The 12002-nt window shown below is 53.0% G+C and overlaps 2 protein-coding genes across 2 annotated transcripts in view; one reads left to right on the plus strand and one right to left on the minus strand.

The window, feature by feature from the left end:
• The window catches only part of GCSH (glycine cleavage system protein H), a 729662-nt gene that overhangs the window by 380091 nt on the left and 337569 nt on the right, over positions 1-12002 (minus strand). The window lies entirely within an intron of this gene.
• PLCG2 (phospholipase C gamma 2) overlaps positions 1-12002 on the plus strand; it is an 81534-nt gene that overhangs the window by 32772 nt on the left and 36760 nt on the right. The window contains exons 6-14 of the mRNA XM_049786270.1: positions 652-735; positions 2687-2730; positions 4071-4143; positions 6899-7000; positions 8910-9028; positions 9167-9252; positions 9842-9962; positions 10607-10775; positions 11287-11391. Coding sequence (XP_049642227.1) covers positions 652-735; positions 2687-2730; positions 4071-4143; positions 6899-7000; positions 8910-9028; positions 9167-9252; positions 9842-9962; positions 10607-10775; positions 11287-11391 — 903 coding nt within the window. The remainder of the gene's footprint in view (positions 1-651; positions 736-2686; positions 2731-4070; positions 4144-6898; positions 7001-8909; positions 9029-9166; positions 9253-9841; positions 9963-10606; positions 10776-11286; positions 11392-12002) is intronic.

A 12002-nucleotide genomic window follows, 5' to 3' on the forward strand; every position in this document is an offset into this window, starting at 1 on the left:
CATTAACTTGGGGGGTCAGCACAGGAGACATTGTTTGCGGTTTGCAGGTTCCACATTAGCATGATAACGATTTTCTGGGTCTTTTGTGTCTTGCTGTCTCTAGTCTGGCTTCAGAGTAATTCCAAGGGCAGTGCCGGGGTCCCCGTCCACAAATAAGGACACTGAAGGTTTGAGATTGCCCAGGATGTGATCCGAGTTTAGGGGATAGGCCTCAAAGGACATAAGCCCAGCCAATGCCAACACTCTTGGAGTTTGGGGGGTGTTACTGGGGGCACAATCTCCATGCCGCCATTCATCACCTCAGCATCCTTGGGTGTGTGTCTGGTGCTCACAGCCCCACTGGGCTAGAGCACTGACAGGAGGAGCCCTCTTCTGTTCCCCACATACAGATGAGCCTGATTGTCTCCATGAGCTGGTGCTGGAATATGGTGTCAACTGTGCTCACTTCCTATTCTGGGAGTTGGACCCTCCACTCTTGTTTTGAGGGGCTCGAGGCTCTAATCTGGGGTGTAGGGATTCCCTGCTAACATCTCCTGGAGCCCTGGAAGGGAGCATGTATGTGCTGAACCCGACTGGGTAGATAAGCAGCTTCAATTTTGGCCTAGTCTGGGCCATCATTGAGGCCCTTCATCTTTGTTTCCATCTCCACAGGAAATAGGTGCCCTCAGGGACGAGCTCTGCTTCGAGCAGCTCCACCTCTTCTACAAGAAGCTCATGTTCGAGCAGCAGAAGTCGGTGAGGCAGCCCAGGGGGTCTGGACTCAGTCAAGGTTTTTGGTTCCTAAACCCAAGACGAGGAAGCTGGGGGCTGGGGGCCAGCTAGGCAGTGGGAGCAGGCATGTGTTTGGCAGGAAGAAGCAAAGGAGAGGACAAGGATGAGGCTGGGCATAAAGTGTTTGAGAGCTGGGAAGCCCAGGAGAATGAAGTCCACATTCAGTCTCCCTCAGTGGGCATGTGCAGTGCCCAAGTTGGGCAATTATTCTGAATCTGTGGCTGTAAAAAACTGCATATTCTGGGGCCAGAATCATAGCATAGTGGGAGAACATTTGCCTTGCTTGAGGCTAACCTGGGTTCCATCTCCGGCATCCCTTGTAGTTCCCCCAAACCTGCTAGGAATAACCCCTGAGCACCACTGGCTGTGACTGACCCCAAAACCAAAAAAGAAGAAAAGATGCATTTATCAGGGCTAGAGAGAAGAGCTGACTCACTTAGCAACCCCGACTTGATTACTGGCATCTCATATGGTCCTCCCGAACCCCCAGGTAGACACAGATTTCTGTGTAATTTCAGCAGAATCCTTGAGGTCTCTCTGACGCATGCACGTGTGTGTGTGTGTGTGTGTGTGTGTGTGTGTGTGTGTGTGTGTGTGTGTGTGTGTGTAGGAGAGACATTTGCATGTGATTTTTGCAGAATCTTTGAATTCTCTGGTGGTGCTGGTGGTGGTGGTGGTGTGTGTGTGTGTGCATGTTTGAGACAGAGACAGGAGGGAGAGAGATATAGAGAGAGGAGAGAAAGACATTTATTTGCATGTGATTTCTTTATTATTATTATTATTATTTTTTTTTTGGTTTTTCGGCCACACCCAGTGACGCTCAGGGGTTACTCCTGGCTATGAGCTCAGAAATCGCTCCTGGCTTGGGGGACCATATGGGACGCTGGGGGATCAAACCTCGGTCTGTCCTAGGCTAGCGCGTGCAAGGGTCAGGCCTTTGCATGTGATTTCTGCAGAATCCTTGAGCTCTCTCTGGTGTGTGTGTGTGTGTGTGTGTGTGTGTGTGTGTGTGTGTGTGTGTGTGTGTGTGTGTAAGAGAAACATGTGATTTCTGCAGAATCTTTGAACTCCTGCACTGTGTTGGGGTACGGGTATAACACCTAGACTGCCCTCTGGGAAGCAATTTGGGAACAACCTGGCATTCCCTGGTTAGCAGATGTCACACCCCATCTGCAGCAGATTGCACTTGGTCTGGGCAATAGCTTCAGTTTGGGGGATCCTCCCCAGCAGTACTCAGGGAGCACTCCTGGTGCTTCTCAACCAATTGGGCCGCTGGGTCCCTGGTGTCATCAGGGCTGCATCCTGGATTGCAGCCTGTGGGTGCAGCTGCTCTTGAAGGATTTAGGGTTGTGAAAGTCCATTGCTGACACCCAGAACTGAAGGGGCTTTCACCTTTTGATCGCAATTCATGGCTACTCATGGATCATCTGGGCTGCTCAGGTCACACATGAGAAGCTGAGGGGATGAGCAGTTTCCAGTTTGGCCCCACCTTGCCTGTGTAGATCTCTGCTCATTTCTACTGCCTGCCTGGACAACTGAGTGCTTCTGGGCTAATGACTTGGAGTCCCCACCCAGGGGAGAGGGACTTCACAGCAGGGCTTTGCCAGTGGCTCAGGATCACAGGGTGGAACACATGTCCCTGGAGGCCAGGCTTTTGGGGTCCCATGGGCCCACAGTGAGAAACAGCCGCAGGAAGTGGGGAGGCAGATCCTATGTGGGGGTGTGATGTTTCGATGACCCGTGAAAGGCACCTCAGGAAGCCGCCTCTCGGGAGAGGGTGAGCCGACATGGTGCATGTCTGTTGGGTCCTTGGTAGGATCCTCGTAAATCCCACTTCTTGAAGCAAGACAAGCTGCTCATGTAAAGGTGCGGCATCTCCTGTGCTCACATTTTGTTTTCCGGTTTCCTCTTTCAGATCCTGGATGAATTCAAAAAAGACTCCTCTGTGTTCATCTTGGGGTGAGGTCCCTTTTCTCTGCTAGTCCTTTCAGAGGTTCTTTTGACTTCTGGGAGTACTCACAGGGTGGCATGAGGGTACCCTAGGAGGCCAGTCCAGGGCCTGGGGGAGACAGCATAGAGTGGGGTCTTGGAGTATTGTGGGGCCAAGAAGGTTCTGTCAGGAAGCTTATTATTCTATCCTGACAAGGGTCAAAGAACATTCAGACCCTGTGGTACAGGAGAGCATTTTCCCAGGGGTCCAGGGCATGGGGTCAAGACTGGTACCTGCACTGCAGGGCCCTGTGGGAGGGTGCATGGGGCATTTTAACCACCCCCTAACCACACTTAGTGCAAACTCTGCAAAGCCGGCTTCCAGGAGCCACCTCTGAGCTGGCCCCGCACCAAGCCCAGAAAATGTGTCTGTTTGCTTGGGGGTCCAAGAGACGGGAGGGCTAGGCCCAGAGCTGGTGAGGGGAGAAGGCAGGAAGAGGCTGATGTAGGAAGGGGACACTGTGAGAGGGATACGCTCCATGTGGGGACATGCTTCATGTGGGAACACACTCCATGTAGGGACATGCTCCATATACTTCTATGCTCCATATATGAACATGTTCCATGTAGGGACATGCTTCATGTGGGAACATATTTCATGTGGGGACACGCACCATTTGGGGGACACACTCCATATACTGACATGCTCTATATATGGACAGGCTCCATGTGGGAACATGCTCTATGTATGAACATGCTCCAAGTCGGGACACACTCCGTGTGGGGGACACATTTTTGGACATCATCATCATAGGGGAGAAGGGGCACCTCACCTGGGAGTTCTGGCAGCTGGGGTACTTGGCACCCCCACTCTGTCTACAGGGTTGCAGCTTTCGGGGTGCAGGTTTCCTCTCCACTGTCCTCTCCACTTGCACAGGCCAAGGCCCTTTTCCCCACCTGCCGGGGTCCTGGGGTCCCTTTTGCAGCTATCCCCACAGCTTGGTCTGGGCTCTCGCCCCTTTCTGCTTCTTACAATTCTCTGCAGAAATATCTGGAAGCATCTACTTGCTGTGCCTAGGCACCTCCCAACCTCAGACGCTGAGCTTGTGGGTCCATGTTTTCCTGGTTCCCTGGTTTCTCTCACACTCTGGATGTGCAGCTTACTTGGACCCTGGTGCCTGGGGACACATGGGTGGCCAGTGTGGATGGCAATAGGGCCACGTGCTGGTTGGTCCTTGTCAGGGCATCCTCCCATGCTCTGTCCCTTCTGCCCCTAAGGAGAGGGGTGTGGCAGGACAGAGGACATGGTCAGGGCCAAGTGTCCCTCTGCGCCCATCCTCTCTACTTACTGGGTCCCCTCCATGATGCAGAAACACTGACCGGCCAGACGCATCCGCCGTGCATCTTCACGACTTCCAGCGCTTCCTGATCCACGAGCAGCAGGTCAGGGGGTGTGAGGGGTGGGGGCAAGCCAGGAGAGGAGTATGCAGGCACATGGGGTCCCCTGTAGCTCCCTGACTGAGTGTGGGTGACAGGGTTTTGGGAGCTCTGGGGGCATCTGACGCTACAGGCTCTGGGGATCTCTGCAGACCCTCCTGGCTGGAGATGGGCCTGCCTGGAGCCCCAGCACAACCCGTGCCCTACCTCTCCTGCATGCCATTTCCCCCAACTTCCACTGGTTATTTTATTTTATTTTTTGGTTTTTGAACCACACCTGGCAGTGCTGAGGATTCAGTCCTGGTGGTGCTCAGATGACTGTATGGGATGCCAGGGATCGAACTCAGGTTGGCTGTATGCAAGGCAAATGCCCTTTCCGCTGTGCTATCGTTGTGAACCCTTATTGGTTATTTTTTCATGGTCTTTGATTTGGGGGCCACAGCTATTAGACTCAGGGGTGCCTTCTGGCTCAGTGCTTTGGATCACTCTTGGTAGAGCTTCTGCAGTGCTGGTGTCCCCTACACTTTTATGAGAACCTCGGGGTTTTGGTGGGGTGGAGAAACATTTCTTTTGTATTTGGGTAAATATCCTCATTGTGACTCAAAATCTGCATTGGGATGGGGATGTGGGTGTCCTCTTTTTGTCTCCTTAAGTGTTGTTTATTATTTGGGGGGCAAGAGCCACACAGTGTTTTTTTTTTTGTTTTTTGGTTTTTTTTTGGTCACTGCCTGGCTCTGATGCATTCAGGCTCCGAGGAGCAGAGGAAGTCGGATGCCTCCGCTCCTGGGGAAGGACCTCCCCAAGAACTTGAGGCTCTCCTGTTCCTGCTGGATATGCTTCCTTCAGGGGGTGCCCCAGGCTTCCCCACCTGTGGGGTCAGAGCCTGAATTAGGAAAGCTGCCTACAGCCCATGCTAACACCCAGAGTGGCATCAGCACCTGGAAGCACGTGTAAGCAGGATTCCTGGGCTTCCACCCTGCACATTTGGGGTACCTGGAGTTCAGGGGAGGCTGGGCCCTGGATATAGGTTTGGGGTGATGGTTCCTGTAAGTGGAGTGACCACTGTAGCACCTGGCAAGTGGGTGAGCACACATTTTCTAGATGAGTGCAGTGAGCATGGAAACTTCTAGAAGAATCTGCACTGCCATCTGGAGCGTAGCCTAGAGTCTTAGCGGCTTCTGAGAGGATCGAAGAGGTGCCTCCATTTTTCTCCCGAGCCACCACAGGGTCCGTGGTCAGGTTGATGACCCCCAGGAGACAGTGAGGAGGAAGGGAGGGCATTACATGGAAGAGCCATGGCTGAATTCCAGGCTCTGGTCTTAGGCTCAGCAGTGAGTGGAGCTGTTTGGTCTCAGTTTCCACACACACACACACCCCTCTTACAAGGGACTAAGGTGAACCTCCTAGCGTGAATTTATAGTGAACCCCATAGTCACTATCTCTTTTTCTTCACTGTCCTTTTGGGTCCCAGAATCCAGACCCAGTGGCAGAGTTTTTGCTGGTCCTCAGATTGTCCCTATTTTAAATGCTTCAGACAGGCAGTTTCTTTATTCTTGTTCAGGGGATTCAAGAAGGAAGGAGGAAGTGGCTTGCCTTGGGGCCCCCATGGAGTGGGTGGGAATGTATCCAGTCCCACAGTGAGTTTGCATTAAGGTGCCTGCTCCCAGCTGCTTCCATAGTCAAATGAACCGGAAGTCCCCTCTGTCTGGCTGCTTTGTGTCCCTTATCTGAGAGATTTGCAAGAAGGGGCGGCCAGGGTGGTGTCTGCCCAGTACCTTGTTTGTATCTGGCCCACTCTGATCCTTTCAACCCACCCCACACCTTACCTTGAGGGTAGCCTCAAGAGCATTTGGGAGCTTTCCAGGCTGCAGTAATGCCTGCACTGGGGATGGAACCTGGGTAAGCCAGGAGCAAGGCAAGTACCTTCACTCCCTAGATGCTGGTTGGCCAGTTCTTGGGGGCCAGTTCTGGGACAGTCTCATTGTTCTCTTGTTGAAAATGCTGAGGGGGGGCCCGGAGAGATAGCACAGCAGTGTTTGCCTTGCAATTTGGTTCGAATCCCGGTGTCCCATATGGTCCCTCGTGCCTGCCAGGAGCTATTTCTGAGTAGACAGCCAGGAGTAACCCCTGAGCACCGCTGAGTGTGTCCCAAAAACCAAAAAAAAAAAATGCTGAGGGTGCCTTGGGACTACGGAGGGGACACCTTCTTGTCTCATCCCAGATCAAGCTATTGGGCTTTGAGCACTTCCTGTGGGACAGGTGCTGTGTTAAGTTCCAGGATCTTTCCTGGTATAACCCATGACAGGACTGCTCCTGGGGTGGAGATAGCAGAACTGGTCTGAGGTCAGGCAGGTGAATAACCTTGTGCCTGATTTGACAATATTTCCACTACCTCAGGAAGTGGTCATGACAGTTAAGAGCTTAGGGATAAAACAGCTGCATATCTGACCCCTGACTTGTTCTTGTGAATAAAGCTTTATTGGCACACTCTGACTTGCTCTTGTGAATAAATCTTTATTGGTACCTGCTGATCAAGGTTTTATCTGTGTCTCCTTTGGGACAACAGTCTGAATGGAGCAGAGGCGGCCAGTGGCATTTGCTCTCACAACCTCAAACATTTGGTACCAGGAATGGCTTCTGGTCACATCCTGGCAAAAGCCCAGCATGGACTGGACTCTGGATCCCTCATGGGACTAGGCTCTGGGGGTGAGAAGGAGCTTGTCTGCCTATGCATGACTTCTGTTCTCATCTTTGTTCTCAGGAACACTGGGCTCAGGATCTGAACAAGGTCCGGGAACGCATGACCAAATTTATCGATGACACCATGAGGGAGACAGCTGAGCCCTTCCTATTCGTCGATGAGGTAAGCAACTCCAGTCTTAACCATTCTCTTGAATCCTCCCCCCCACATCCTTCTCTGGGGACCACTTGGCCCTGGGTGGGGCTGGGCTCTGGTCCCTGGGAACCTCTTACTCTTAGAAGACACAGTCTGGCCTTAGACTGATCCTATTTGGTGCTGGGTAAGGTAGTGAGGTGGGATATAGGGAGGCGGGGGTCCTTTCCTAAATGGGGGGACAAGGAAATGGGGGGTCCTGTTCAATTTTAGGACAAGGGGAATGGGGGGCCTGCTCTGTGTGAAAGAGACAGAAGGGAGCATGGAATCTATGCTTTAAGCTAGGGCTCCTTAAACTACAGCCCACGGGCCACATGTGGCATGCTGAGGACATTTATCTGGCCCACTGGGTGTTTTGGCTGCCACAGCCTGTCCTGCTTTGCAGCTGACTTGTCCCAGGACCATAGTGCACAAGTGTAGAATGTGTACTGCATGTTACAGCCCTTAAGATGGGCTTGGATGGTGGATGGAGGCCTTTGTTCTTAGGCCCCGGCCATGTGGCTCCATCCCCCGTTAACCGGCGGGTCTGGGTCCAGGAAAGCGGTATTGAACTCACTCACAGGCAGGCTTCCAGAGAGATAACATCTTTATTGTCCTGGCCAACATCGGTGTGGCCTATATCATAAACCTATTTATTAGGTTTATGGCATTAGCCATTCTTAGCTACCCCTGCATCTTACTTCTTTCATCCATATCACCTCCAACCTCCATCCTGGCAAAAGACCAAAAGCCAAAAGGCCTAATCCCCTGGGTCAAAGGCCTTATTTAACCTTCCCAAGACCTCTCCCAGGAATGGGCGGGTCTCATAGATACACCTAAATCCAGGGTGGAGTCACACTAGTTGACTCGCCTCTTCTCCGTCTTTTACCTCATCCTCTCAATCTTGGGCAAGGGTCTTCAAGCTATGGCCCATGGATCACTATTGTTGGTATTTTTTAAAAAACTATATTCCTGCCCTTCAATGGTCTAAGAGACAATGAACTGGCTCCCTGTTAAAAAAATTTGAGGATGCTTGCTTCCAGCTCAGAAACTGGAAGCACTGTGTTGTGTAATGGCAACTATATTAGGGTACTTGTTAAGAATAGAAGGACAGGGGCCGGAGAGATAGCACAGTGGGAAGGTGTTTGCCTTGCATGCAACCAACCCAGGATGATGGTAGTTTAATTCCCAGCACCTCATGAGGCCGGAGAGATAGCATGGAGGTAGGGAGTTTGCCTTACATCCAGAAGGATGGTGGTTCAAATCCCGGCACCCCATATGGTTCCCCGAGCCTGCCAGGAGCAATTTCTGAGTGAAGAGCCAGGTGTAACCCCTGAGCACTGCCTGCTGTGAACCCCCACCAAAGAATAGAATAAAGGGTTCAGGCACTTGCCTTGCATATGGCATCCCATTTTCTTTCTTTTCTTTTTTCTTTTTCTTTCTTTCTTTTTTTTTTTTTTTTGGGTCAGACCCGGCAGTGCTCAGGGGTTACTCCTGGCTCTGCGCTCAGAAATGGCCCCTGGCAGGCACGGGGAACCATATGGGGTGCCAGGATTTGAACCACCATCCTTCTGGATGTAAGGCAAACTCCCTACCTCCATGCTATCTCTCCATCCTCATGACATCCCATTTTCATGCGACACCCCATCTGGTCTCCTGAGCCCCAACCGAAGTGATTCCTGAAAACAGAGCCAGAAGTCACCCCTCAGTTCAGTCTGGGAGAGCTTTGGGGAGCAAAGTTGCCTTTAAAGACCTGAACTTCTCATGATGAACGGGTACTGGGGGGGGCCCTTATGATCCGGGTAGAGGCATGTCCTTGCCTCCAGTCCTGAGCTGAGCCATCTGTCTGTCTGTCTCTGGCCCCGAGCTGAGCTGTCTGTCTCTGTCTGGCCCTTCCCAGTTCCTCACCTACTTGTTCTCACGGGAGAACAGCATCTGGGATGAGAAGTACAACGTGGTGGACATGCAGAACATGAACAACCCCCTGTCTCACTACTGGATCTCCTCATCACACAACACGTGAGACTCCTACCCCCGACACTTGTGGGTCCCCTGTTTGGATCACAGGTGTTGGAGAAGGGAGGTCTCAGGCCTGGGGTGTGGCTGAGGTGAAGCCCTGGGTGACTCTGAGGTGTCAGCCTGCCCCCTCTTTCTTAGGTACCTCACAGGGGACCAGCTGCGGAGTGAGTCATCTACAGAGGCTTATGTCCGCTGTCTGCGCCTTGGCTGCCGCTGCATCGAGCGTGAGTGGCCCCTCAGCTCCCTCTCTCAGTGGGGCTCCCCAACCTTGCCTACCTCTCATGTCTCCCCAAGAACCAGAAGCTGTGACTGAGCTCCTCTTACTTGTCATTCCCTTCCCCATCCACAATCCATTTATCCTCTTAGGTTTTGGGGGACCCCCTCTGCTATGGTTGGGGCTCCCCCCTGGCTTGGGGATCTCTCCCAGCTGTGTGCGGGGTCCCATGGTGTGGGGAACAAGGGCCTAAGGTGCTGTCCTTGTGTGTGGCTTGGTTGACCCCGACACCGCATGTCTCCTGAGCTTCGTGAGGTGCAGCTTGGGATCCCCACACTGCTTAGTATGGCCCAGAAAAGCTCCAGCACCTCATGCTCGGTCCTGAATTGAGCCCCCTGCCCAGGGGAACTGCTGGGTAACCCCTGATCTTCTATCCCTGAAATAAGAGAAAGACTTGGAAGCTGGGCAAATGAGTGATTGCCTTTAGCTGAACTGTAACCACCTCCTGGTCAGCAGCTGGGGTGGGGGCAGTTGGCTGGTTTCCTGGGTGTGGGGCTTGACTCTGTGGGCCTAGCTTGAGGCGCCGCTCTGTGCCACAGTGGACTGCTGGGATGGCCCTGACGGGAAGCCCATCATCTACCACGGCTGGACACGCACCACCAAGATCAAGTTTGATGATGTGGTGCAAGCCATCAAGGAACATGCATTCGTCACCTCCAGGTCTGTGGAGGAGGGTCCCCTGAGGGAGGGAGGGACAGAGGGGGCTTGAGGGGCACATGTCCCACAGACCGTGCAAGGAGGCAGGGGAGTGCATGCACCTTCCCAAACACACACACACACACACACACACACACACACACACACACACACACACACACACACACACACACACATCTACACATCCATACAACCACACATTCATGCACCCATATACCTAAATAGTCACATACACCCATACACCCACATTCCCGACATACCTATATCTTCATACACTCACATATACCCACACCCCAACCACCCCCTTCACCCACACTCATATGCCCAAACCCACATACTCTTCCCTAATCTGTACCCAAAGTCTATCACTGCTTTGTCTTTAATTGAGTGTTGGTATCCCTTGTATATGAACATTCCCACACAAGCACATACGTACACACATTCTCCACCCCTCCTCTCATTCCCCTCCCTCCCACCCTTGGTCCTCAGCCTGTCACTGCCATCTCATCAGCTCATCGCTGGCGCCCCCTGCAGGCGAGAAAGTCAGTCAGTCCCAGGGCCTCTCTCTGCTCCCTCTGCCGGGCAGGTGCGCACAGGTTGGGTGGCCAGCCTTCGGCAGCGTCCCTCTGAGCTGCCTTACCCCGCAGCTTCCCCGTGATCCTGTCCATTGAGGAGCACTGCAGCCTGGAGCAACAGAGGCACATGGCTCGGGTGTTCAGGGAGGTGCTGGGTGACATGCTGCTCACCAAGCCAACGGAGGCCAGTGCCGACCAGCTGCCCTCACCCCGCCAGCTGCGGGAGAAGATCATCATCAAGGTGTGGCTGAGCCCAGGGTGGGCGAGACAGGCGCTTCTTGTGGGTTCTGCAGGGCCTCACCAAGCCACTGCATCCTGGCCAGTCCCCACCAGACAGACCTCAGTGGCTCAATGGAGCAACTCCACATCTGTTGCTCCCTTCTCTGGCCCCTCTGAGTTCGGCTGTTGGTTGGGGCTGTGCCAGGCACCCAGGCTCCAATATGACCCTGGGGAACTATGTCTCATGTGGGAAATAGACTGTGGGTGGGCAGCTGTCCCCAGAGCTGTGTGCACTGTTAGGGACTAGGGGTGGCATATTTGGAACTTGGGGTGAGCTGAGTGCCAGCTATATTTGGGCACCCTGACTGTGGGGAGCCCTCCCCTGGGAACCCATAGAGAAGTAGGGCCAGGTGCCCTCCTGTGGGGACCCACAGAGCAGCAGGGCCAGGCGTTCTCACTTGGGGTCACAGGTAGAGCGGGTAGGCTTGGCTCTGGCACGGAGATGCTGAGCCCTGGTGTCTTGTCTCCCTCAGCATAAGAAGCTGGGCCCCCGGGGTGACGTGGACGTCAACATGGAAGACAAAAAAGAGGAGCACAAGCAGCAGGGCGAGCTGTCCATGTGGGACCCCATCGACCAGGTGTGCCCTGAATTCGGCTTGGCTGGGCGGCAGTTCCTGTGAGGACCTGTGATCACTTCCCTGGCCTTCTGCACTGGACACCCACACACCCACACACACAGGTTCAGAGCCTTTCCCTCACTCATACATACATGCTCAGAGCCTTTTCCAACATACATACATACACACACAGTCACACATCCATGTTCAGAGCCTTTCCCACTGGACACACACATATACACAGGTTCAAAACCTTCCCCACTGGACACACATACAGGTTCAGAGCTATCCACACACAGATGCAGCAGATGCACACACATACATATTCGAAGCCTTTCCTTTACTGTAGACACATACACACATCCCTGCATTTAGCTATTCCAAGAAATCCTCCATTCAGGACACTTCACTGGCTCTTCCTTGGTGGTGAGAGTCAGGCAGTCAGGCTTCAGAGCCACTTCTCAGAGCCCTGCATTAAAGGTATTTTAGATCATATTTTACACCCATTCCCTGCACTGACGATCGTTGGCCAGCACCTATTTAAGGGTGAATAGATGATGATATCCCAAAATCTTGAGAGTCCTGGAAAAATCAAACAGAAACAGAAGTCACACATGAATCCTGTTGGGTCA

Source organism: Suncus etruscus, chromosome 14 (assembly GCF_024139225.1).
Source record: "Suncus etruscus isolate mSunEtr1 chromosome 14, mSunEtr1.pri.cur, whole genome shotgun sequence".
NCBI lineage: Eukaryota > Metazoa > Chordata > Mammalia > Eulipotyphla > Soricidae > Suncus > Suncus etruscus.